Source organism: Sceloporus occidentalis, unplaced genomic scaffold (genome assembly GCF_023333645.1).
Source record: "Sceloporus occidentalis isolate IW3139 unplaced genomic scaffold, rSceOcc1.0.p SCAF_9, whole genome shotgun sequence".
Taxonomy (NCBI): domain Eukaryota; kingdom Metazoa; phylum Chordata; class Lepidosauria; order Squamata; family Phrynosomatidae; genus Sceloporus; species Sceloporus occidentalis.
The window spans coordinates 24698530-24722185 of NW_028316989.1; the positions used below are offsets into that span (position 1 = coordinate 24698530).

Below are 23656 nucleotides of genomic sequence, written 5' to 3' on the forward strand. Positions count from 1 at the left end.
GAAGAAGCCTCTCATAGCAGCCCTGAGGCTGAGGGCCTCTTTATAACTTAGATCCAGGCCTAAGATGGCGGCTCTACTTCCCCTCCAGTCCTGAAGGCTAAACACAGCCTGAGACCATAGAGGGGAGAAGAAAGAGAGGCCTGAGTAGAGACCGGAAATGACGTGGTGAGGGGACGCTCTAGCCCTACCTTTCTATGCCCGGGCGGAAGTGGGGGGAGGCGGGGAGTGCTTCCTGCGGCTGTTTCTCTCCTGCGTCCTTCTTTTGCCAGGTGAGTCCTTCCGCTTCGCTCTGGTTGGGAAGGAGAAGAGGCAGCCGGGTGGGTCAGGCCTCCTCGGAGGAGGAGGAGGATCCCGGAGGCGCAGCTGAAGGCGAGCGGGGCCAGCCTTTCCTCAGCCAAAGTACAGTGGCGCCCCAAACCAGTGGTCCCCAAACTGTGCCCCTTTTAAGAGATTTTGGACTTCAACCCCCAGAAGCCTCGGCCATGTTGGCCAATAGCGTGGGATGCCGGGAGCTGAAGTCCAAAGTCTCTTAAAAGGGGCACAGTTTGGGGACCACTGCTTTAGAGGGTCACCATGGAGGGTACTGCTCTCCTAACGGTGCCCTTTTTATGGACTCCAGCTCCCAGAAGCCTGAGCCATAGCATCAGTTGCAAGAGACCACAAGGGAGCTGATCCAGTCCAAGCCCCTTCTTCTGCCATGCAGGAACTCCCAGTCAAAGCGTTTAAAGACCTCCAAGGAGGTCTGGCTGGAGTGTGTTCCACTGTCGAACAGTGGAAGGGAATACACTTAAAGGCGACTTTTGCGTAGGCGATAGTCATCTGATATTTATGAATTATCAAAATATATCTGTCCTTCTTATCTCCCTGAAATATCCAGAGCAACTGACATTGGAGAGGGGAGGAGGGAGCATCCATAGTGGAAGCATTTGCCAAATCCCAAGCCCTGCCAACCTCATCTTGTCATGGCAGAAGGTGGGCTGGTTGCACTCGAAGGAAAATACATACACCAGCTCCAAGGTTGGCACATGGGTTCACCCATTCTGAGGGTGTATTTAGGGCATGGAAGACCCCAAACCTTCCTGGATGTGTGCCCAGAATACCCTCTTTGTTGCTATTACTGAGCGTAGAGGATGGGGGAGGTCTCTCTGCCTACAAAGAAGAAGGCGGATGTTCCTCCCTCTTCCAAGGCTACGGAATTGCAGCCCAAACCCCCCAAATATAACTGTATTGTAATAAAATTATAAAATGTAAAAGAAAACATATTAAAATATTAAGAAGAACAATAACTAAAAACTTTATTTCCTTCAGTTCCAAGTTCTCACTTGAATAAGACTAACTTGACGGTATTGAAGAGACAGAAAGGAAGTTCCAAAGCTTGGCTGCCATCATTGAGAAGCTCATGTCTGCTGACTAACTATTAATTGTAAGGACATTTCAGCTGATCCGTTGTTCCCATTCTACTAAGCAGGGATGTTCATGGGAGATGATGATGATGATGATGATGATGATGATGATGATGATGATATATTTATATTTTCCTGCCTCTCCCTGGGGATTGAGGCGTGATTACAACAGAGATAAAATACAATAGAATAAAGATGATACGATAAAATAATAATAGCTAATAATCCCCTAACCCTCAAATACCTTAAATTAATAAAATTCACAATTAAAATTCTAATCAATTATAATCAAATGGAGACGCCATCTAAATGGATGGAAGATTCACCATAGTGATCAAGGTGGGAAGACCCGCCGGAGGAGATCCCTCTTAACTGCCTTCTTAAAGGCATCTAAGGTGGTAATAAGACAGATCTTCTCCGGAAGGCCATTCCATAGTTTCAGGGCGGCAGCAAAGAAAGACCTCTGGGAGGTTGTTGTCAATCTGGTCTTTTGCGATTTTAACAGATTCATCTCAGAAGTTCTGAGATGAACTTCTGAGTATCCGCAAGTATCCTGGGCTCAAGCCATGTAGGGCTTCAAAGGTAATAACCAACTCCTTATGCTGTGCCCAGAAGCTAATTGGCAGTCAGTGATGATCTTTTAGGACAGGTAAGCCTGGATTTGTCAACAACCAATCTGGCTGCCATATTTTGGACCAATTGAAGCTTCTGAACTTGGCACAAGGGTAGCCCCATATAGAGCGCGTTGCAGAAATCAAGGCGAGAGGTTCCCAGCGCAAACTCCCCTGGCCCAGGGAAGGTTGCCATTGCGTATCAACCGAAGGGAAGGACAATCCCTGTGGAAGAACTTTTCTATAAGGTCTTTTAACTGTAGCAAGCTGGGGAATTTCACTAACTCACTCTTCCAAGATGACTACAGTTAGGGAAGGCTTGGGGCAGAAGAATAGAGAAAGCATTTTCCAGAAAGATGCTCAGCCTAGCTTTAGTCTTCCTTTCTTCTGTTTCTTTATTTGTTGTTGAAAGACTGTAGACAAGATGCTGGTCTGCCCCTGCCCATTTCACCAAGCAATCAGCGGTGCCAGCCCAGTGACCTGTCTGAGAGGCTCTTGATGCTCACACAATCTGCTTCCCATTCACTGCTTTCTTGGAGAGCTGCCCATTCTCCTCTAATGAACAAGTGGGAGACTTAAGTTTCTTGACTTCAGAATTAAGAGCATCTTATCAGCAGTAATCCTTGGCCAATAATAGCCTGTCTGCCAAGTGGCAGCTTGCAAAGAAGGATGGGGATCTTGTCCTTTGGACCACTATGAAGAAGAGCAAATTTGGGCATATTCAGCTTCTTATAGGCCTAAGCTGTATGGGCAACAGAGTCACAGGACAAATAAGACTCTGATCCTATGAAACTGAGGTGTTAGTGGGGGAAGGCTACAACTACAAGTAGCAAATTGACAGTACAGGTACACCTCAGTTAATGTAGCAGATGTGTTCATTAAATCTTCAACAGAAACTTTGGTGCCAGAGACAGAAAGAATAAGTGTAGGTTCCCACAGAAAACAAGAGCAATTCAACATGTTTTAGCAAACTTTTCATTCAAAACTAATATGCAAATGAGACAAGCATGGCAGGTAAGCCTTGCATAAGTAAACAAAGACATTTTAATTCTGTTATAGATTATTGATTATAGATCATTTTAAAACCAGAATTTTAACCAGAAATCAGCAGGGAGACCAGGAACTCGAATGGAAAGGACACCTTTTTATTTTTAGCTGCAGCTGTTGTCTCCAGAAGGAAATACATCCAAATTTCTGGGGCAACGATTCTAAAATGAACCAAGTTTTCATAGTACTGTATTTCGAACAAAGAAAACTAGAAATCACATTTCCTTAGTTACATTGAATTATTATTATTAAACTTTATTTATATAGTGCTGTAGATTTACACAGCCCTGTACATACACACAATAAAATCGATAAAAATGAAACCTGCCAATGGCGTACATTCTAGAAAATACATATAAAACAATAAATAATATAAAAAATAAAATTAAAATATTTATTTATATCCACCTATTCCATTTAGTGGCCCTACCGTTTCCTTCTTCCTTTTGCTGCAGACATATCCAAAAAAGCCCTTTTTATTGTTCTTAACCTCTCTAGCAAGCCTGAGTTCATTCTGCGCTTTAGCTTTTCTGACTTTAACCCTACACATGCCTGCTATTTCTTTGAATTCCTTTTTTGTGATTTCCCCCTTTTTCCATTTCTTATACATGTTCTGTTTCAAACCTAGCTCAGTTGAAAGTTCCTTAGTCATCCATCCTGGTTTCTTGAGACATCTCCCATTTTCTCACTGGAACTGTTTGAAATTGTGCCTTCAGTGTCTCCCTTTTGAGAAACTCCCATCCGTCCTGAACTCCCTTCTCTTTTAGTATTCCTGACCATGGGATCATCCTCAATACTTCTCTAGGGCCCTATATAGACAGGCCAAAATAAAGCTGCTTCGGGTCACTTTGGAGGTATGCTGTTTACATGATGCATGTGTCCTAAGAGTCCAGAAGCTGCACCAAAGCTGTGCACCAGTCCTTAGGACTGGATCGTGGCTTTGGTGCGGCTTCCTGGCTCTTAGTATGCATGTATTATTTAAACAGCATACCTCCAAAGTGACCGAAGCAGCTTTATTTTGGCCTGTCTGTGTGGGGCCTAAGTTTACTGAAATTTGCTCTCCTAAAGTCTAGGATGCATGTCTGACTATGTTTGGCTTCTCCTTTCCAATAAATAACAAACTCCAGGAGAACATGCTCACTTCCACCTAAGGATCCCACCACTTGCACCTCATTAACCAAGTCATCCTTGTTGGTTAGGATCAGATCCAAAATAGCTGCCCCCCCCCCTTGTTGCCTCTTCCACCTTTTGGAAAATGAAATTGTCTTCAAGGCAAGTGAGGAATTTGCTAGACCTTCAGGATTTTGCTGAGTTTGACTTCCAGCAAATATCACGATCGTTGAAATCACTCATCACATTTTAACTGTTGTAAGCTGCTTTGATTCCCAAACTCGGGGGAAAAGCAGGATAATATAAATAAATACAACAATAATAATATCAATAGAAGTAATTTTAATTTTCCTGGCTTCCTGCACTGAAGAATCCAACATTTGGATCACAAGTGGAATGTTTCAGTTACTTTGGTGACTTAAATGACTACTAATAGACCACTACCTAGCAAACAAGAAACAGACGTTCTTGTTAATCTTGCTCATTGACAGCACCTTTCTATAGTCATCTGCTGTTTTTCCTGGTTTTACTGTGTAGCCTTCATTGAGTTTAAAACAGGGATTTTTCAGTTTGCAACTGGCCTCACACTTCCTTAAGATAACCCTTTGATAATCCTTGCAGTAACGTGTTTAATTGTAGAATAAGTGAGTCGATGCGAGAGATAATGAGCTTCAATAATTGTTCTTCCTTACAAACTTGCCATGATAAACAGGAAATTTACTTTTGCTGAGAGTGTATTATTCTGCCATGTTTCACCTTGGACATTTGCCTTTCTTTCACTCTAGAAACTGGATGGCTTCTAATGTGAACCTGAATCTGGATGAAGAAACGTTGTTCAAGGATGGATTTCCCCCTGCAAAAAAACCTAGGTACACATAATTTCATCTTCCTTCTTTCAATCTATATATTTTCTTTTTCTTTGCACTATTCACAACACATTTTTTAAAAGTATAAATGAAAAGACATGTATCTGGTATGTCTGAAATAAAATTAACCAAGTTGAAATATAAAAACAGAATGAAATAGTTTCAGAATATGTCCCTAAAAATAATAATTAAAAATAAATAAATATAACCTGACTTAGAAGGTGGAGGATATTGGGGTGTCCCCAATGACAATTCCAGTGTTTCCTTGGAATTTGGGGAAATTAATAATAATAATAATAATAATAGGATTTATTTTATTTATATTTATATGCCGCCCAATCACTGGGAATCCAGGAGGCTTACAGCATAGGGGATAATAGATGGTTCCCTGCCCTCAGGCTTACAATCTAATATATATATATATATATATATATATATATACACACACATACACACACACACACACACACACCTCAAAGAAGGCCTGTGAGAGTAGGGTAACTGTGTGGATCTTTTCACCAATGTATACTGGTAATTGGAGAGTGCTCCAGTTTCTGTAAACAAGATATTTTATTTGAAATGTTCATGCAGGCATACAAGAACTGAGATAGCCATAAGAATTATACAAGGTCATTGGAAAGAAAGGTGCAGAAGATTGGATAGAGAAAAGTCAGGGGTTAAAGTGGGCAATAATGATCGATCCTGAAGAGAGGGCCATGGAAAGTGCTTTGCTGGGTTCAGCACAGTCCACGGGGGTTCATGGGGCTTGGAATGGCTCATGCCATGTCTGAGGGTTTCACAGAAGTATCCCTGGTTTGTGAACAAAGTGGCTAGAGCTGGGGCAGATAGTCATACTCTATTTTATGCCTTTGAGGCATGTGTTGTGTTATATTCAGTACGATAAAGGCCTGAATGGCTTTTCCAGGGGATAGAAGAAAGGGTCTGGAATGGCTGGTGGCTTTAGCTCTGAAGTGACAATATATTGATCATTGAGACAATCCTTTAATTGGAAGGAAGGCGTATAGGAACATCATATGGTGTGGTAAATGGCATGGTCACTGAGTGCCTCTTTTACTTCCATTGTAAGTGAAATGCAAAGAGCCAAGGACAGGCAACTAGGAGATCAATAATCTCGTCAGTGTTTATCTTAGTTTTATCTAGGTTTTCGCATGTCCCCTGGTCAGTGTGACTCCTACATATGCATAACCTCTACATTCTGCAGGTCATTGTGACCCCGAAACATGCTTAGTTCTAGTTATTAGTTATGAAACCTATCTCAGAGCCATTGTGAGGATAAAGTTTTGGTGCATGTATGGAGAGGTGGACGAGATACTTGAGTTGTTTGGGGATGAAGGAAACACCACCAGCAACAACAGCAATACAGTGGGCCCTCACATTACGCGAGGATCTGTTCTGGATCCCACCGCATAAGGGGAAATCAGTGTATGCTGGAGCCCCATTGGAAGTAATGGGGCTTGTGCCCATGGCGCACAGCAGCACACACCCCATTAGTTCTTCCAGGGCACGCGAGGGGCTCTTCCAGTGTGATCCGTGGATGCTCTAGTCCCATTAAATATAATGACATAGCAAGGTGATGTCCCTTATAAAATATGGAAAATCAAGGTTTGATATTTGAAATTTATACTTTTTTTGAACATTTTCAAACCGTGGATGCTTGAATCCGTGTATAAAAAAATCAGTGTATAAGAAGGGCCGACTGTATAGCATTCTATAATTGTCAAGTCCAGTAACCCCTTTGTTCAGAAGTCTAGGCTTCAGTGGTAAGATTCAGAAAACCTTTAATTAGTAGCTAGAGAGGTACACCAGAAACAGTTGTCAGAACTAAGCTGCAAATAAAACTATATTTTTCTAGGTTAACTTTTCAAACCATGGCAGGCAAGTAATGACATTAATATATGTTGTGCAAAGAAAGTAAATACTATCATGATTATATGCATAGTATATCTGTATGGGAGTGTGTGTGAAAATGTGAGTGTTAAGGTTATCAGGTGTCCCTTTTTGTAATATCTCTGATGGAAGGGCCAGAAAGCTTGTCACATATGAGCATTGAATAGGATAGCAACAATCTTATATTTTCAAATATTAGTCAAATGCACAGTCCCCAAGTTACACACCACACGTTGCTGAGGGAGGGCTCTGTTGTGAGTGTGGCTCTTCCCACTCCATGTGGAGCAGCACACTTGGCAGGAGTAAAATCCTTTCCCCAGGATGGCTGCTGGCGTGATATTTCAGGATTTCTCAGGGATTGGGAGTTTCTGTGAGATCTGAGATCTTGCAAGAGTTTGTAACTCTAATTAGAGGCCATGTTCTCACAATTCTTTTCCCAACCCATCTTGTGTGTCCTTATTACTGTTTTGAAAACCTGGCAACCCTAGTGAGTCTGTATGTGTGTGAAAGTGAGTGAGTGAACATGAGAGAATCCTATACTTTTTTGAACATCTTATAATATGGTATTATTTTTTAAAATGCCTCCACTTTGTATCAACCATGCTTATCCCCGGTTCATTATTCATTAGGATTAACCTAATTCAATATTCCTTCTACTCCTATGAAGGTAAGACTGAAGATCTGAGGAAAGGTCTGGGTGGTAGCATGCTCATTAATGGAAAAGTAGAAGGGGGTGGCTGAGAGTGCTGAAAAGTACCCGGTAGTCATTTTCGAAAGAGTAAGAGTATTTTCGAAAGGGTATAAGCACACAGTGAGGACACGGGCCTTCAAGTTTATATTCTGTATAGTATTTCTCCATACTGTTCTAAATTAGTGGGCACATCTTCTCTCTCTAACTGTTCCTCCTTTTTGGTTGCAGGAAACTGTTGCCAAGTCTGAAAACCAAAAAGCCTCAGGAACTGGTCTTGGTGATCGGGACGGGCATAAGTGCTGCAGTCGCTCCTCAAGTGCCAGCCTTGAAGTCTTGGAAAGGTCTAATCCAGGCCCTTCTAGATGCTGCTGTTGACTTTGACCTCCTTGAAGATGAAGAGAGAAAGAAATTCCAAAAATGTCTCTGTGATGATAAGAACCTCATCCACGTAGCTCATGACCTTATCCAGAAACTGTCACCAGTGAGTTGACAGCACATAGAAGGAAAGGTTTCTCATGTAAAATGTTCTAGGGCAGAGATCCAGTTGAGGTTATAGTGCTGAGTCTGACAGTATATGTTTCTAAGCTTCTACAGTATATAAGTGTTGGATTTAAACATAACCTACAGTTTAGGGCAGGGTTAGGGAAATGTGGTTGGAGAGAGCAGGGACCATTTTTCATCTCCATGCCTTCTCACAGACTGCAGTGACTTGCTAAAGCTTCCTTTGATCACTTTTGATTTATAATGTCTACACTTCTATTGATGCAGCCTGAATTGTCTTTTCCCACAAGAATGGAGCTTAGAATCATAGAATCATAGAGTTGGAAGAGGCCCCCAAAAGGGCCCTGATCCAGTACAAACCCCTTCTTCTGCCATGCAGGAACTCTCAGTCAAAGCATCCCCGTTGACAGATGGCCATCCAGCCACTTTTAAATACCTCCAAAGAAGGAGGCTCCACCACATTCTGGCCACTAGGCCCACGGGGTTCTTCTATCTTTTAAATATAGTCTGAGGCTTTTCTTTCCTCAGAAGTATCCCTTTAACCCTTGGCCTCTTTTTCCTGAACCCAATTCCTTTCCTAATCCACTCACTTAAGAAGTGATGGGCTCCCAGTATCCTTATCTATTATGTGCTTCAGTATCTTTGGTAGCATGTTTATGATGTTTTTGGTTATACATTAAACCAAACCACTCTTCAGTGAACAAAAGGAATAACAACTTTATTTATATTCAGACCTTAAATTCGTATCTTTTCACAGTTAAAAGACAAATCGTGTGGTTACTTTATATCCAGCTCTTCACTTGTTACAATCTGTTTTCCCTGTCAGTTTCCTCACTGACTTTGCTTCATCCCTGACAGATGGCCATCCAGCCTCTATTTAAAGTCCTCCAAGGAAGGAGACGCCACCAAAATCCCCGAGGAAGGAGTGTGTTTCAATGTCAGACAGCCCTTACTCTCAGGAGGGTCCTTCTAATGTTGAGTTGGAATCTCTTTTCCTATAGCTTCCATCCATTGCTCCATTGTGTCCTATTTTCTGGAGCAACAGAAAACAAACTTGTGCCCTCCTGAATATGACATCCCTTTAAGTATTTAAACAGGGCTATCATATAACCTCTTAACCTTCTCTTCTAAAGGCTAAACATATCCAGCTCCTTAAGTCGTTCCTCATAGGGCATGGTTTCCAGACCCTTCACCATTTTGGTGGAATCTCTTTTTCTCTTATTTGAATACATTGCTCTGTGTCCTATTCTCTGGAGCAGCAGAAAACAAGCTTGCTCCCTCTTCAATATGGCATCCCTTCAAGTATTTAAACAGGGCTGTCACATCACCTCTTAACCTTCTCTTCTCCAGGTTAAAGATCCCCATCTCCCTGAGTCTTTCCTCATAGGGCTTCATGGTTTCCAGACCCTTCACCATTTTAGTCTCCCTGCTTTGAACACATGGCTCCAGTTTCTCAATGTCCTTTTTGAATTGTTTTACCCAGAACTGGACACAGTATTCCAGGTGGGGCCTGACCAGAGCAGAATAGAGTGGCACTATTACTTCCCTTGATTTTTCTATTTTAAATTTAAAATTTCTTTCAACTGAGATTATGTAGCTCAGTGTAGTTGTACTTGATTTCTTGTTTTTACAGGATGTAAACAGAACATGTTGAGTAATAACAAGACACTTCGAGTTCTGATCCAAAATAGCCTTCTCTCGTCTGCCAGCCAGAAGTGCTCATGAATCTGAGTTTGAATGAAGAAAGTCCCATCCTTCAACAGTTGGAATAAAGGAAGTTCAGCATTGTCACCTGTCACACATCTGAGTCTGCAGTTTCATGAGATAGTATTTTTTTTTCATCCACACACTGGATGAAACACTGCCAAAAATTTAAAGTCTAACAAATTCCTCACATGCCTTGCAGACAATTTCATTATCCAGAAGGTAGAAGAGGCAACTTGGGGATTAACTGTTTTAGATCTGATCCCAAACAAGAGCAATGATCTGGTTAATAAGATGGAAGTGACAGGATCCTTACGTGGGAGTGATCCTGTTCTCCTGGAGTTTGTTATACATCAGAAAGGGGAAGCCTCTCAGCATTCCATCCTTTCGTAGGTCAGTAAAATGAGTAGTCGGCTTGTTGGGGTCAGTGAGCTTACAGCTTGTAAACCCTTAGGGAGTGCTTGTTCACTGATAAGCGGTATAGAAATATACTTGCTATTGCTATAAGCCAAGCATAGTCAGACATGCATTCTAGATTTAAGAAGGCTGGTTTCAGTAAACCTAGGGAAATACTGGCAGTGATCCCATGGCCAGGAATACTAATAGAGAATGGGGTATATTGAAGGCACAATTCCAAACAGTACCAGTGATGAAGAAAAATGGCAGGTGTCTCAAGAAATGAGGATGGCTTTCTAAGGCACTTTCAGCTGAAGAATTCAAATGCATAGCCAGCTCATGTAGGGTCATCTGTCGGGGTGCTTGTGTATTCCTGGACTGGGTGGCTATTGTGCTCTCCCAACTCTATCTCTAGTTTTCCATGGGTGAGGGGGTTGGCGTTTGAAGCAAATTGTTTTTGATTAAGCGCAGTTTATCTAAGTGCTGTGGATGACATTCTGTTACAGACATAGGCAGGTTTAAGTCTCCTATGTTTTTTCTTCATTGTGCAAGTTGGCTTTCTATTCCATCCTCTAGAAATCCCCTGACCCTGACTCACAATTGAAATGCTGCAATTCTTCTACAATCATCCTGTGGTTGGTGGGGGTGTATGGGGGGTCGCGTGGAATTGGGGACACATCTGGCTATTCCCCTGTAGCTAGACACAAAATGGTTAATGAAAGCCTTCAAGGGACCCCAATGGTTATGAGAACTTAGCTTGAGGCTTCTCCAATACTTGCCTCTCTGCCACCAGCCACAGAAGAACTGTAGGAGGCTTCAAGGACTGAATGCTGAGTCTGTGTGTGCATTACTGCATGCGTAGGGAAGGTGTGCTCTAGCTTGTGCATGCAAATGTATTACTAAACTCACAGTTCAGCTCCCTCGTGAGTCTGGAAGATCCCAAAGGATCTGAGTTTTCATTCAAAACTGAAAGCAAATTTCTAGCCCTACTGCAGATATTTGATTGCAACCCCAGTCAGTCCTAGCCAGTGTTCCCAGTGGTGCGACATGATGAGAGCACACTTGGAAATCCTCACATTCCCCCTCCCTGTAAGCCATGTGTCACTTGACCCTTTGCAAACAATAAGGACAACTATGTTTGCCACAATTCTCTCAAGTCATCTGTTGCTGAAACTTTTTTTTTTTTTTTAATGTTGTGAAATTGCTGCTGATCTTGGTCTGGTTTTGCTCTTCTTGTCAGCGCACAAGCAATGTCCGTTCTTCCTTTTTCAAAGACTGCTTGTATGAAGTCTTTGATGACCTGGAGTCCAAAATGGAAGACACAGGGAAACGGCTCCTTCAGTCGGTGCTTCACTTGATGGAAAAGGGTGCTCTTGTACTGACCACAAACTTTGACAACCTGCTGGAAATTTATGCGGCAGACCAAGGGAAACAGCTTGAATCACTTGACCTAACAGATGAGAAGAAGGTAGTGTAGTTTCTCTTGAACCCTCAAATACTGTCCAAAAGCAAAACCAGAAGTAATGGGACATCACATTCAGATAACTGAAAGACTATTGTAGCTTGCTAGGGATTGTGGGGGCAAAATCTGGCCCTTGTGCATGGTACAGTTGTCCACTCATGACATAGGCCATAGAAACCAAGGGGGAATGTGTGATACTTTGGAGTGAGACGGTGAATGCTTCTTTTGCCATCATGAACAGGTCTTGGAGTGGGCCCAGGAGAAGAGGAAGCTTAGCGTCTTACATATACATGGTGTGTACACAAATCCCAGTGGCATCGTTCTCCATCCAGCTGGCTATCAGAATGTGCTACGCAACACAGAGGTCATGGTGAGACTTGAAGGTTTCAGTGTCTGTCTGTCTTTTGTTGAAGGGATGTTTTACCAAGGCATAAAGTGTGGCCCTGCAACTCCAGTCAGCCCCATTCACCATGGCCAGTGGCGAAGGGGACGGGGGTAATGCTTTGGCAACATCTGGAGGGTCTCCGGATCCCCACCCTTGACATAAATGAAAGTAAGCTATGAATGTTTTGAATGCTTGAAGAGTTCCCAGGGCAAGGTTAAGAAACACATTGCTCTCCAGATGACCTTCAGGTACAATTCCCAATATACCTCCTTTTCTTCTTCCTTCTCATTGGTTTATATATCCAGATAGAGATACAAAAATCAATGTTGTATAATCTATTCCAAGAACAGAAGGTATAAGAAATTCCTCAGTTGTCTTATGGACAATTTCATGGCAAAGAAAGTGGAAGAGGTCAGCAGTGGTTAAAGCAGTGGGATCCTTAGCTGTGAGTGTCCATGTTCTCCTGGAAAGGGGAAGCCAAACCTTGTCAGACAAGTCAAGTATTGAATGTACAGTTCCAAACACTTAATGAAGAGGAAAATTGGGAGGTATCTGAAAAAAAGAGGATGGATGTGTAAAGAACATTCAGTTGAGTTATGATTTAAAAGAGGCATGTAAAAGAAATGGGAAAGAAGTGGAAATTACCAAAAAGGAATTGAAATGGATAGCCAGCACATGTGAGGAGGAAATCAGAAAAGCTGAAGTGCAGAACAAGCTCAGACTTGCTAGAGGGTTAAAAACAATAAATATTATTTTTGTTATGTCCGTAGCAAAAGGATGAACGAGGAAATGATAGGGCAGCTGTGTGGAGAAGATGGCAACGTGCTAAAAGGGGACAGAGAAAAGGCAGAATTGCTCAACACCTTTGACTCAATCTAATCTGAAAAGGAGAAGGGTGTTCAACCTGGGGAAAAGGGAGCAGATGATACAGTAGGGGAAATACAGCACAGAATAAGTAAAGCGGTAGCACAGGAATACCTGGCTACTCACTTCAAAAGAACTAGCAGAAGTAATCTCAGAACCACCGTCAATAATCTTTAAGATTTCCCAGAAAACAGGAGAGGTCCAGCAGAACGGAGGAGGGCAAATGTTATCCCCGTCTTCAAAAACATGGTGGGGCAAAGAGCCAAATAGTTACCACTCAAACAGCCTGGCATTAATATTAAGAAAGATTCTAGAACAGATATTTGAACCAATAGTCTGAAAGCACTTAGGAAAGAAAAGCTGTGATCACTAAAGGTCAAAATGGTATTCTCAGAAACAAAAACAAGTCATGCCAGACTCTTATCCTTCTTTTTTTTATGGAGTTACAAACTTGATAGATGAAGAGAATACTGTGTCTGATTTCACCCATGATGTCCTTGCCAAAAAGCTAGTAAAATGAAGGTTAGACAGTGCGTCTGTTAGGTGGGCTTGTAATAGGCTGCGCATGCTGATCAAATTTGCAAGTGACTCCAAATTAGAGCCAGTACCCCTGAGGACAGGATCAGAATTTAAATGACCTTAACAGATTGGAGAGCTGGGCCAAAACTAAGAAAATAATTTTCAACAGGGAGAAATGACAAAAAATGAAATGCACTGCTATAGGATGAGTGACACAGCATCTGGACTAGCCATGAGATTATTAGCTGAAGGATGTGATGAAGCAAGTGTAGCAAACAGAATTCAAGACCAAAGGAAGTCGTGCCTGTATTATATTGCATATAACTGCTCAATATAGATGTTTTCTACAAGTGCACTGAAATGCACAGATATAAGATGAGTGACACAGCATGTGAACCAGCCATGAGCTTGATAACAGTACTTGTAATAGCAATAGCAAGTACATTTCTATACCGCTTACTGATGTCCTAAGCGATTATGCGAAAGGGATCAAGAAGTCTGAACGAGTAGGCAGTGTGATGAGGCAACTAAAAAGCCAGTGCAATGTTAGTCTGCAACAATAGCAGTCTTATGTCTAGATCATGGGAAGTACAGTGGGCCCTTTTCCTTTTCTGAGAAGACTGAGGCAAAGAAGGTGTTGAGTAATTCTGCGTTTTCTCTGTCTTCTGTTAGCATTTTGCCATCTTCTCCACGCAGTGGCCCTACCATTTCCTCCTTTTTCCTTTTGGTGCAGACATATCCATAAAAGCCCTTTTTGTTGTTCTTAACCTTCTCTAGCAAGCCTGAGTTAATTCTGCGCTTTAGCTTTACTGACTTTACCCCTACACATGCCTGCTATTTCTTTGAATTCCTTTTTTGTGATTTCCCCCTTTTTCCATTTCTTATACATGTTCCATTTAAAACTTAGCTCAGTTTAAAGTTCCTTAGTCATCCAACCTGGTTTCTTGAGACATCTCCCATTTTTCTTTCTCATTGGAACTGTTTGAAATTGTGCCTTCAGTATCTCCCTTTTGAGAAAGTCCCATCCGTCCTGAACTCCCTTAATTTTTAGTATTTCTGACCACGGAATCGCCCTCAATACTTTTCTAAGTTTACTGAAATCCGCTCTTCTAAAGTCTAGGATGCGTGTCTGACTATGCCTGGCTTCTCCTTTCCATTGTATACCAAACTCCAGGAGAACATGGTCACTTCCCCCTAAAGATCCCACCACTTGCACGCCATTAACCAAGTCATCCTTGTTGGTTAGGATCAGATCCAAAATAGCTGTTGCCTCTTCCACCTTTTGGACAATGACACTGCTAAAGCCTTAATGTGAGGAACAAAAGGGAAATAAAAGTATGTAAGAAAAATAATCATTGTTGGCTTTGGAGGCTATGTCATCTGAAGGGCCACATAATTCCAACCCCTGCTCTTGGTCTGTAGTATTGTCTTCTGAAGGTCAAGAACTGCTAAACTATAGACAGAATGGTACTCTGTCCTATTTTTAAAAAGGAAGAAATCATGCGCACACAGACTTGGTATACATACAAAACCTGTGGGATTGAAAATGTCTATGTTTGCATTCTGTTCTTGTTTATTGTGACTATGAGTGTGTTCTTTCATTTTGTTAAATAGTTGAACCTTAACATGCTGTTAATGCATAAATGAAGCAGGGTTAATGCCAGTAGAGATGTGTGTTGGTTCCAGCAGATGCATGTATGCATATACAGGTATGTACATACACAAACTGTGGAAGTAATGAAACATTTCTGTTTCCCCCCTTTTCCTCTTTTATTTTTATTTTTCTTTAAAAAGCGGGAGATCCAGAAATTGTATGAAGCCAAATCATTCTTGTTTCTGGGTTGTGGTTGGACTGTGGATGATACAACTTTCCAAGCCCTCTTCCTTGAAGCTGTGAAGCACAAGTCCGACCTGGAGCATTTTATGCTGGTGCGCGGTGGTGGTGTAGACGAGTTCAAGAAGCTCCGGGAAAACATGCTGGACAAAGGCATTAAAGTGATCTCCTATGGGAATGAATATGCAGACTTGCCAGAATATTTTGAGAGACTGACAAATGAGATCTCCAACCGTGGTCATGCAGGTAAGGGAAATGACGACAGTTACATATACGTCATCTTTACTCCAGTAAACTCAAGGTGGCATGCATGACTGTCCCCCCCCCCCCCCCATTTATCTGTGTAGTACGTCAGAATGAGAGTTACTGCCCCCAAAATCAGTTAGATTCATGGCTTAGTGGGGGTCTTGAACCTGGATCTTCTAGTCACACTAACCATTGCACATACTGTTTCTCTAATCTTGATAGTAGGCGAGTCTAGCTGGATCAGGGATTGCTGCATGTTCATATAGCATTTATATCTATCCCTTAGTTGGCATACGTGAACAGTGGCAGCCTTACCAAATTTTAATGGAGGTGTGTGACAGTGTACTTGTAATAGAAGACATCTACATTGAGCAGTTATAGGCAATATAACTTCCTTTGGTCTTGAATTTTGTTTGCTACACTTGCTTCATCACATCCTTCTTCTAATAATCTCATGGTTGGTGCAGATGCTGTTCAGAGCAACACTTATTTAGCTTCAGTGACTTCATTGGCTTTGCGTTGAGATTGGTATTTGGCTTGCCCAGTGGAATAAGCCAGAGCTCCTGCATCTTCAATAGCTGTATAGAAGAGATTGTATTGCATGACAACATGTGCTGAATTTGGTCTTCTAAATAACTATTATGGGGAGCAGAGCCCTGTTCCTTATTTTATCTGGTAGCCTTAGCTTGTGCATGCAAATGTAGTTCTGGACTCTGAAACTAGTTCCAAACTGAAAACATGCTTAGTTTAAAACTAATAGCATGTTTCTAGTCCTATTGCACTTGAAAAGGTGTGGCCAAAGTTTACAGTTATCTCAAAATTCTAGCAATGTCTGAATAGGATTGTGGGAAGATTTTAAAGAGATTTTCCAAATGTTCTGGGGTACAACTCTTATCATCCCTGGCCACTGGGCTTCTGGCTTCTTTGGCCAGCATGACTTTCCTTCCCACCTCAAACCACTGGATTTTCTTCATCTCTCAACCAGGTTTACCTCAGGAGGGACAACTAAATGGCACAGCTGAAACGCACGCTGAAATCAAAGGTTTAGTGTTTGATTGAAGTTTACTGATTTTAAAAGGTAATAACTTAATGCTCAAAAGTCCCTATGGGCCAGCTTTGGAAAGTCTTGCTAAGATGATGGCTACCATGGGCATGGAAATTCATGAAGACTCGAGACTTGACTTAGCAAGATGTGTCTTGCAAAACATGGAAGATTCCTTAGAAACAATATGGTAGATGCCTCTGGCAAAACAAGAGGCATTAAGGTGGCTGTTGCCTATCTGATGTCAGCAGAGTGTGAAGAGGTATAGTCCTGATTCTAGCTGCCTCTTAGTTCTGGAGTGGCAAAGTCGTTTTCATCAAGGGAAGGCACTTTGAAAGGGAATAGCCATGTACTGCAATTGAACTCAGCATGAGTAAGGACTTGGCAAAACATGGAAGGATGGTCTTGGGCAGCTAGTGTTGTCAGATTAAACAGACCTGACAAGAAAACCCCTGTATAGAGTGATAGTTAGCAACCAAAGGTTGCATCCATTTGAGACATGAGGTATTACTCAGAGAAGTAACCCAGTTAACTGGCCAATTTGGAGCTTGGGAACAGGAAGCACCAGTGACTTCCATGCCTCCTGCCCTCTGATGGCTACACCATGGAAGGGCCCTGAAGACTTATTTGCATTAGAGGGCAGAGCTTTCACCTGGGATAGAGCAACTCAATGGCAAACAAATGGCATGTCCCTTTGTGGTGCTTCCCATCTATCATACCCTTGCATGGCAAAATATGCCAAGGCTTTCTTAAAATACTGCCCCACAGATCTGGTATTAAATAAAGAGCCTTTCCCCCCCTCAAAAGGTGGTATAGAAATATTTTGAATAAGCAGTTAACAAGGGGGAATTCAAAGAGTGAGCTTACGTGCCTTTTCAAGCAAATCTTTCCTAAGAGCTGTTTTTCCGCCAACCCTGTCTCTTTTTAATCAGATGCTTTGATAACAACCTTTCCCAATTCCAGAGATTTTATGAAAGCATGTCCTCTTGCCTTTAGTTTTAAGGCTGGTGTCCAAAGCATATCTGCCCAGATAACCTCTGAGGAGGCTAACTCTGCACAAGATGCAGCAGGCAAGAGCACCAAGCACTCCATCCGCACCCCATTTTTGTGCAAGTTGAACAGGTTCATCCCTCTGCTTGAGATGTAAAGCAAGGTGTTGGCGGCTTCAACAGAGCCATGATCCTCATGGTCATATGAAAGAAATGAAGAAGCATATACTTTCTTCGCAGCTGGTTCTTGTGAATGCCTATCTTGTTTTGCTCTGATATATTAAACTAAGTATTTGAAAGACTTGATGCAGCACTTCTTGGACCCTTCTGATGTTGGACATGAAGATCCATCTTATTACTGTCATTTTTATTTAAGGCTGTATCTGCAGGGAGATCCATCCTCTCCCTCCAGGTAAGAGTTTGCTACTAGTGCTTTTTATATTGGGTAAGACTGAAACGAGCATTTTTTAAAGAAAAATTACTTGAAGCTCTAATTTCCTAAGTCTTTCTTTCTTTATCCAGTGTTTTGTATGCCAGAAGCTGTAATAAAGGTCATTAACTCATCTCTGATATAGATTGCCTTGAAACATAGTCATCGCTGCACAATGAGATGTCTGTATGTAGGATGTCTGGTTTAGCTCCGAATACCAGTTGCTGGTAATGGCTACTGCTTTCATGTGGAAATAAAGACAAGTCTATTTTAGTGCGGTTCTGTGGTGAGAATTCACTGAAAGCTAGAGAGGATGTTGCAGTTTATACATTGAGGCAGCTTGATAATGCTGTAATTGCCATAGTTGCGTGCTACAGAATCTGGGCACTTTGCATTTCACTGAGGCAGTTAGTTTTCTGCTTAGAGACATTTAGTGTACTCTCCTGAAATAGAGCTCTCCACAGGACTAGAGCGCTTCAACACAGAACTTTAAGTATCTGACCATTCTACAAATCCCCTGGCAGTTAAAATATTATCACACTACTCTACCTAATAAAGGTACTTTCAAAATGTATTTTGTGATGTGCATTATCAGAACAATGATCACATTTCTGTTTTTCATGCACTCGCTTCTCTTCCTGTACTGCAGCTAAGAATTAGCCTTCATCCTTCTTGTCTTTGAAGTGTGGTTAACTGTAATTATGTTTAGCTTGTTTAATTGTAACCAAGGCAACTTCAGTAATGTTGTTGTTTTATCCATAGATCAAGTGACCTAGTTGGACAATTTGGATTATGGCAAACCATGTTTGAAGCAAAAGGTTTTCCCCTCCTCTGTTGAGGAACAGAGAAGACAAGGAGAAAGGGAAGCTGCCAGCCATTTTCTGGCCTTTCCAAGTGGGTCCTTTTAAATGGCCCCCCTTCTGTAGTTAGGAAATGGACCCTATGAACCACCAGAAAAAGTAGTGATTCATCTCACAAACAAGGTGCATGTGCCTTCTTTCAAAATTGTTTACAGCTCCTAGGACCATCTTATTTCAAATCAAAATGTATGCTTTTCTAGTATTGACAAATTTTGCTAAGGTGGGGTCATTTGAGGGTGACAACAAGGTGAAGATTCATGTAGTATCCCTATAATCTGCTCTAATCTGGAGCATTTTGTTTACGGAGCTATAATGCATTTCAGTCCAACTCCTCTGTTCCTGCACATTACAGGCAAGGTCAGCAGGTAAACGGCATTTCTGGGAAACTTGTCTGTCATTACTGCTATCGTGAAAAAAACAAACAGAAAAACATCCAGGAGCCTGCATTTTCTGGTCCTCCTGCTCTTATTGTTGGAAAAGGAGAACTTGGGTGTATTTTTTTCTCTTAATGAAATTTTATTATATAAATTACTTTTTTAGCAGACAGCATTCAACTTATTGCACTACAGCACATCAGCAAATACCAAGCTGCAAGACATCCTCATAGTTTTGTATTATTCAACATAGCACTTTATACCAGGTTCAAGAGGCACTCCAAAGGGAGTGGGGAGCAGCAGGCAGCCACCAGCCTTGTCCCCACTAGAGGATTCCTAACCAGTCCATGTAAGACAGCATATGAAGACTTCTGTGGACTAGGTTTATTCTGATATCTGGTGATCAGGTAGGAAAAGTGAGGCAGTGAGATGGAAACATTCTGTTAACAAGGGAGGGGAGTTATTCAGTCTTATAACCAACTCTTGATCCAATACACATAGTGATCAGCATTAAAATGAACTCATATAGCCATTTTTATGTCCACAGGGATGTTGTCATTGTTTAGCTGGGAAGGGTTAAGGATTTTGTATGCAGCATTCATTGTGTAGCCCAAGCTTCAACACTGTCTATGCAGCTTGAGTATTGTTGTGCAAAATTACAGCATGTGCTCACCTTGAACAACTCCAACACAAAAAGGGTCTGATATTCATGCAACTAGTGCAATGATTTTGAGCACTGATTTTGAGTATTTAGCACCACAAAAATGCAACATAAGCAGCTCTCTGATCAATTGCGAGAGACATTACTTAGAATAGAGGAATATCCTTGGTTTGCAGGTATGTGATGAGAAATAGCCTCACAAGACCCTGTGCTTTTTCATACCCAATGGTCTGGGGCAATGTCTGGCTAGCGCTGCTGTGAAAAAGTCCTACTCACATTAGAAAGAAGGACCTTTTTAAGGCATCAGCAGCTCCCGCCTCCACTGCCCTCTGGAAGCAGTAAGGTCCCAGCTTTGTCTTGGAGAGGGGTCTGAAAGCTTTGGTGCTGCAAGGTCAAAGCTTGACTCACTATAATTATCACACGAAGCAGCAGCTCTCTCCACACTTCAGCCTGTTTGGCTTTATCACCAAAACATAATCTAGAATGGCTCTATGAGCACAAATGAGGGTTTAGATTAAGAGGTAGAGCAACAACCCCACCAAAGTCTTTATGACACCCACCAACTTTGGATGAACGGTACAAAGCTCTGGGTTCAGCCAGTGGGAAGCAAGCAGAACGAAGGCAGACAGGAAAGAGGGCTGACTGGACAAGCGATTCGGACTCAGGCTGTTTTAGGCAGCAGAGTCAACAGTGAGAGAAAGACTTTCCTTCCTCCAAACACTTTAGAGCATGTGGCTAATTTCTAAAAGGGAAACAGAAGTAAACACCAGCACTCACTAAAATTAAACCTGCACATTGCTTAAAAGGTATGTGTTAATGGAACTAAAAGAAAAAAATAAAAGCCCCTTATAGCATCCCTTCATTCTGTGTTGTACTAGGCCAAAAGAAGTAATAGTACTAAGACAGTCACATTGGAAAGCACATTCTGAGATATCTGCAGACAGAAATTTGGTGCAATAACTGGTGGTTAGGCCTTCATGAGAGCAGCAACCACAGCCTTGGCATTAAGGCTACGTAGGTCACAGTAGGTTTGTCCAGTACCCACAAATACAATTGGTTTACTAGTGATGTATGTCATCGAGATTGCAGCACCAACCTAGGATGGGAGAAGAGCACACTTTAGTTAGTTTTAGTGGACAAGCAGCAATAAGTTAATCTTAGGTGAGTTCAATGACACTGTGCTAAACAGTCATTTATACTTGTTTTTAAAAAAGCTGATGTCTTTATGACATTTGAAACATGGTGGGCTAACTATTTTTTTCATGCACACATGGTTTTTCAAAAATGATTTACAAAAGAGTAGGTGGTTTATGTTTTTTTGCAGCTGATGCTTGAGGGCCTTTGTTCTTTTGCACAAGGAACCACCACTATTTAAGAAGACTAGAAATGTGTGCAAGATACTAAGGCCATGTGTGTAGTCCTCCAGCCTTTTGTTGGAGTGCAGCTGCCGTTATTGCTAGCCAGAACCAGCCACTGGTGAGGAATTACGAGTATACAATCTTCGCTTCTGAAGGATGACGCATTCTCCAGTATTTCTCTTAATTCCTCAGCAGATGCTGTATACATGATACCACACTGGTTTCACAGCTCTCAGCAAGTTGTGAATTTAATAAGATCAAAAGAACATATCATCTCAGAGAAAGCATGAAATACAGTTCCATGTTTACCTTGTCATCAATGGTGTCAAATTTAGTGAGCACTATTCCATCAATGAGGCGTGGGGCCTGAGCCATGGAATGATCAGCGAGGGCCTTGTTAAACTTGACCTGGGGTTGAAGAAGATAAGAGTGTGTGTGACTTGAAGTAATTTCTGATTTATGGCAACCTTCAGGCAAGATTTGTTCAGAGGAGTTTTGCCATTGGCTGAGAGCACTGACTTGCCCACGGTCACCCAGTGGGTTTCATGGCCATGAGTTTCTAGTTGAAGAGTTTCTAGAGTCAGTCCAACATTCAGCCACTACGGTACGGTGGCTCATAAACCAGGAGAAACAACAAACTTACACTGTGTTGTGGGTAGTCTCTGAGGGAAAGCAGTGATGGCAAACCTATGGCACGTGTGCCAGAGGTGGCACTCGGAGCCCTCTCTGTGGGTACATGTGCTGTCGCCCCAGCACAGAGTTGCCAGAAAGCCAGAGGGACATGGCACTTTGCAATAAATAAGTGGGTCTTGGGTTGCAGTTTGGGCACTCGGCCTCTAAAAGGTTCACCATCACTGATCTAAAGCAATACCCTGCCAGTGCAGGAGTCCACAGCTAAAGCAACAAACTACCCTACCTCTACTTAAAAACATCCAATGAACATGAGTTGCTCACCCTCGCAAGGCACCCTGTTCCACTGTGAAATAGCTCTTACTGTCATGTAGGCTTGGCTGCATCCTGATGTGCTGGATAATGGCACGGGACATTTTTTTCCCCTATAGATTATATATGACTAGCACACGCGGAACTTGCCTTACGTGGCAGGGTCTGGAACGGATCCCCGCATGAGGCAAGGATGCACTGGATTTGCCACTGGATATGAATACAGTGGTGAGCCTTTGGCAGTTCCCACCACTGACTCATGTATCCAAACTGTGCATTTGTCCTGTGGGAACACATTATTCATTCTGGGCATATGAGAACTCTGTGAATGAGCCCACAAAGGAAGAGCTGGTTTGCCACCTCATGTGTTTGTATCTCAAATGAGAAAGAGTCAGAAACTCACCAGCTGATCCACAGCCTCGTTTCCCACCAAGGCTTCTCCCACAAACAGTACAAGGTCAGGTGTGTTGACTGCAATGAGTTTAGCTAGAGCTGTCATCAAAGGAGCATTGTCTTGCATACGGCCAGCTGTGTCCACCAAGACAACATCAAAACCTTGGTTGCGTGCTAAGGTAGAGAAAAAGAGATGAATAAAGTAAATGGAATAGGGACAATGTCAGGCTATTGCAAAGCAGCTGCTTTCTCATTTGAAATGAGTTGCTGGACAGCATCTACAAATACCTTGAATGTCTCCACTGGTTTTTTTTTTTAAAACATAATATAAACCCATGGTTTTTGTTCTCATCCATGTCTCACTGTAACAAAGAAATTCACCCTGCTGCATAGTCAGCAGCAACAGAATCACCAGACAGTAGCATTCAGTCTCTTACACTCTGCCCAACAGCATGCCACCAATGTTATTTCAGAAAGAGAAACATTTTGCAACTGAAAGAGGACTCTGTAATTCAGTACATTTCTGCTGGCCACAAAATAAGCAGAACACCTAAGCAGTTTAGTAACCTATTGGACATCCTGCTCTTAGGTTGACTGGCTAGGCACACCTATAAACCGCACTCCTCCTCCAACAGAAATAGGTTTGTGAAGGGATTCTCTTTTCTCAAGGCAGTTCAATTTCTTTAACATTTTATAGTCTGGAAAAGAGAGCATTCAACATCTGGACTCTGGAGAGATCAAAAGGGGCCTTACCATACAGAATGGCCTCCATGGCAATGCCAGCTGCATCCTTCCCATAGCCCTTCTCATAGAGCTGGACCATGATGCGGCCATTGTGATTCTCTGGAGGATGCAAAGCGTTCAGGCGGCGAGTGTGAGTTCGCAGCTGCTCCACAGCCCCAGCACGGAACGTATCACAGGCAGCAATGAGGACGCTGAACCCGTTTTCGATGAGCCAAAAGGAAATCTGAGGGATAGATGGAAGAATGAATGCTCATGGCATACCATTCCACATCTAAGTCATGGCTGGCAAACCTATAGCCCTCTCCATGTTGGATTC

At 42.2% G+C, this 23656-nt stretch overlaps 2 protein-coding genes across 7 annotated transcripts in view; one reads left to right on the forward strand and one right to left on the reverse strand.

The window, feature by feature from the left end:
• Positions 1-204: 204 nt before the first annotated feature.
• The window catches only part of SIRAL1 (SIR2 antiphage like 1), a 39074-nt gene continuing 15622 nt past the window's right edge, over positions 205-23656 (forward strand). The window contains exons 1-9 of one of the 5 annotated variants that reach the window (XM_089537800.1): positions 205-269; positions 1309-1423; positions 4957-5040; positions 7865-8117; positions 11478-11705; positions 11941-12069; positions 15262-15547; positions 16533-16625; positions 18771-19504. In XM_089537800.1, coding sequence (XP_089393926.1) covers positions 4964-5040; positions 7865-8117; positions 11478-11705; positions 11941-12069; positions 15262-15547; positions 16533-16606 — 1047 coding nt within the window. In that variant the 5' untranslated portion in view covers positions 205-269; positions 1309-1423; positions 4957-4963 and the 3' untranslated portion in view covers positions 16607-16625; positions 18771-19504. Of the gene's footprint in view, positions 270-923; positions 973-1308; positions 1424-4956; positions 5041-7864; positions 8118-11477; positions 11706-11940; positions 12070-15261; positions 15548-16532; positions 18663-18770; positions 19505-23656 lie in introns of those variants that run through there. The other 4 variants (XM_089537801.1, XM_089537798.1, XM_089537799.1 and 1 more) reach the window with 4 other exon arrangements.
• Positions 19605-23656, reverse strand: part of SRPRA (SRP receptor subunit alpha) — a 34508-nt gene continuing 30456 nt past the window's right edge. For both annotated transcript variants that reach the window (XM_089537795.1, XM_089537796.1), the window contains exons 11-14: positions 23350-23563; positions 22607-22770; positions 21571-21669; positions 19605-20999 (exon numbers count right to left, since the gene is read on the reverse strand). In XM_089537795.1, coding sequence (XP_089393921.1) covers positions 20871-20999; positions 21571-21669; positions 22607-22770; positions 23350-23563 — 606 coding nt within the window. In that variant the 3' untranslated portion in view covers positions 19605-20870. The remainder of the gene's footprint in view (positions 21000-21570; positions 21670-22606; positions 22771-23349; positions 23564-23656) is intronic.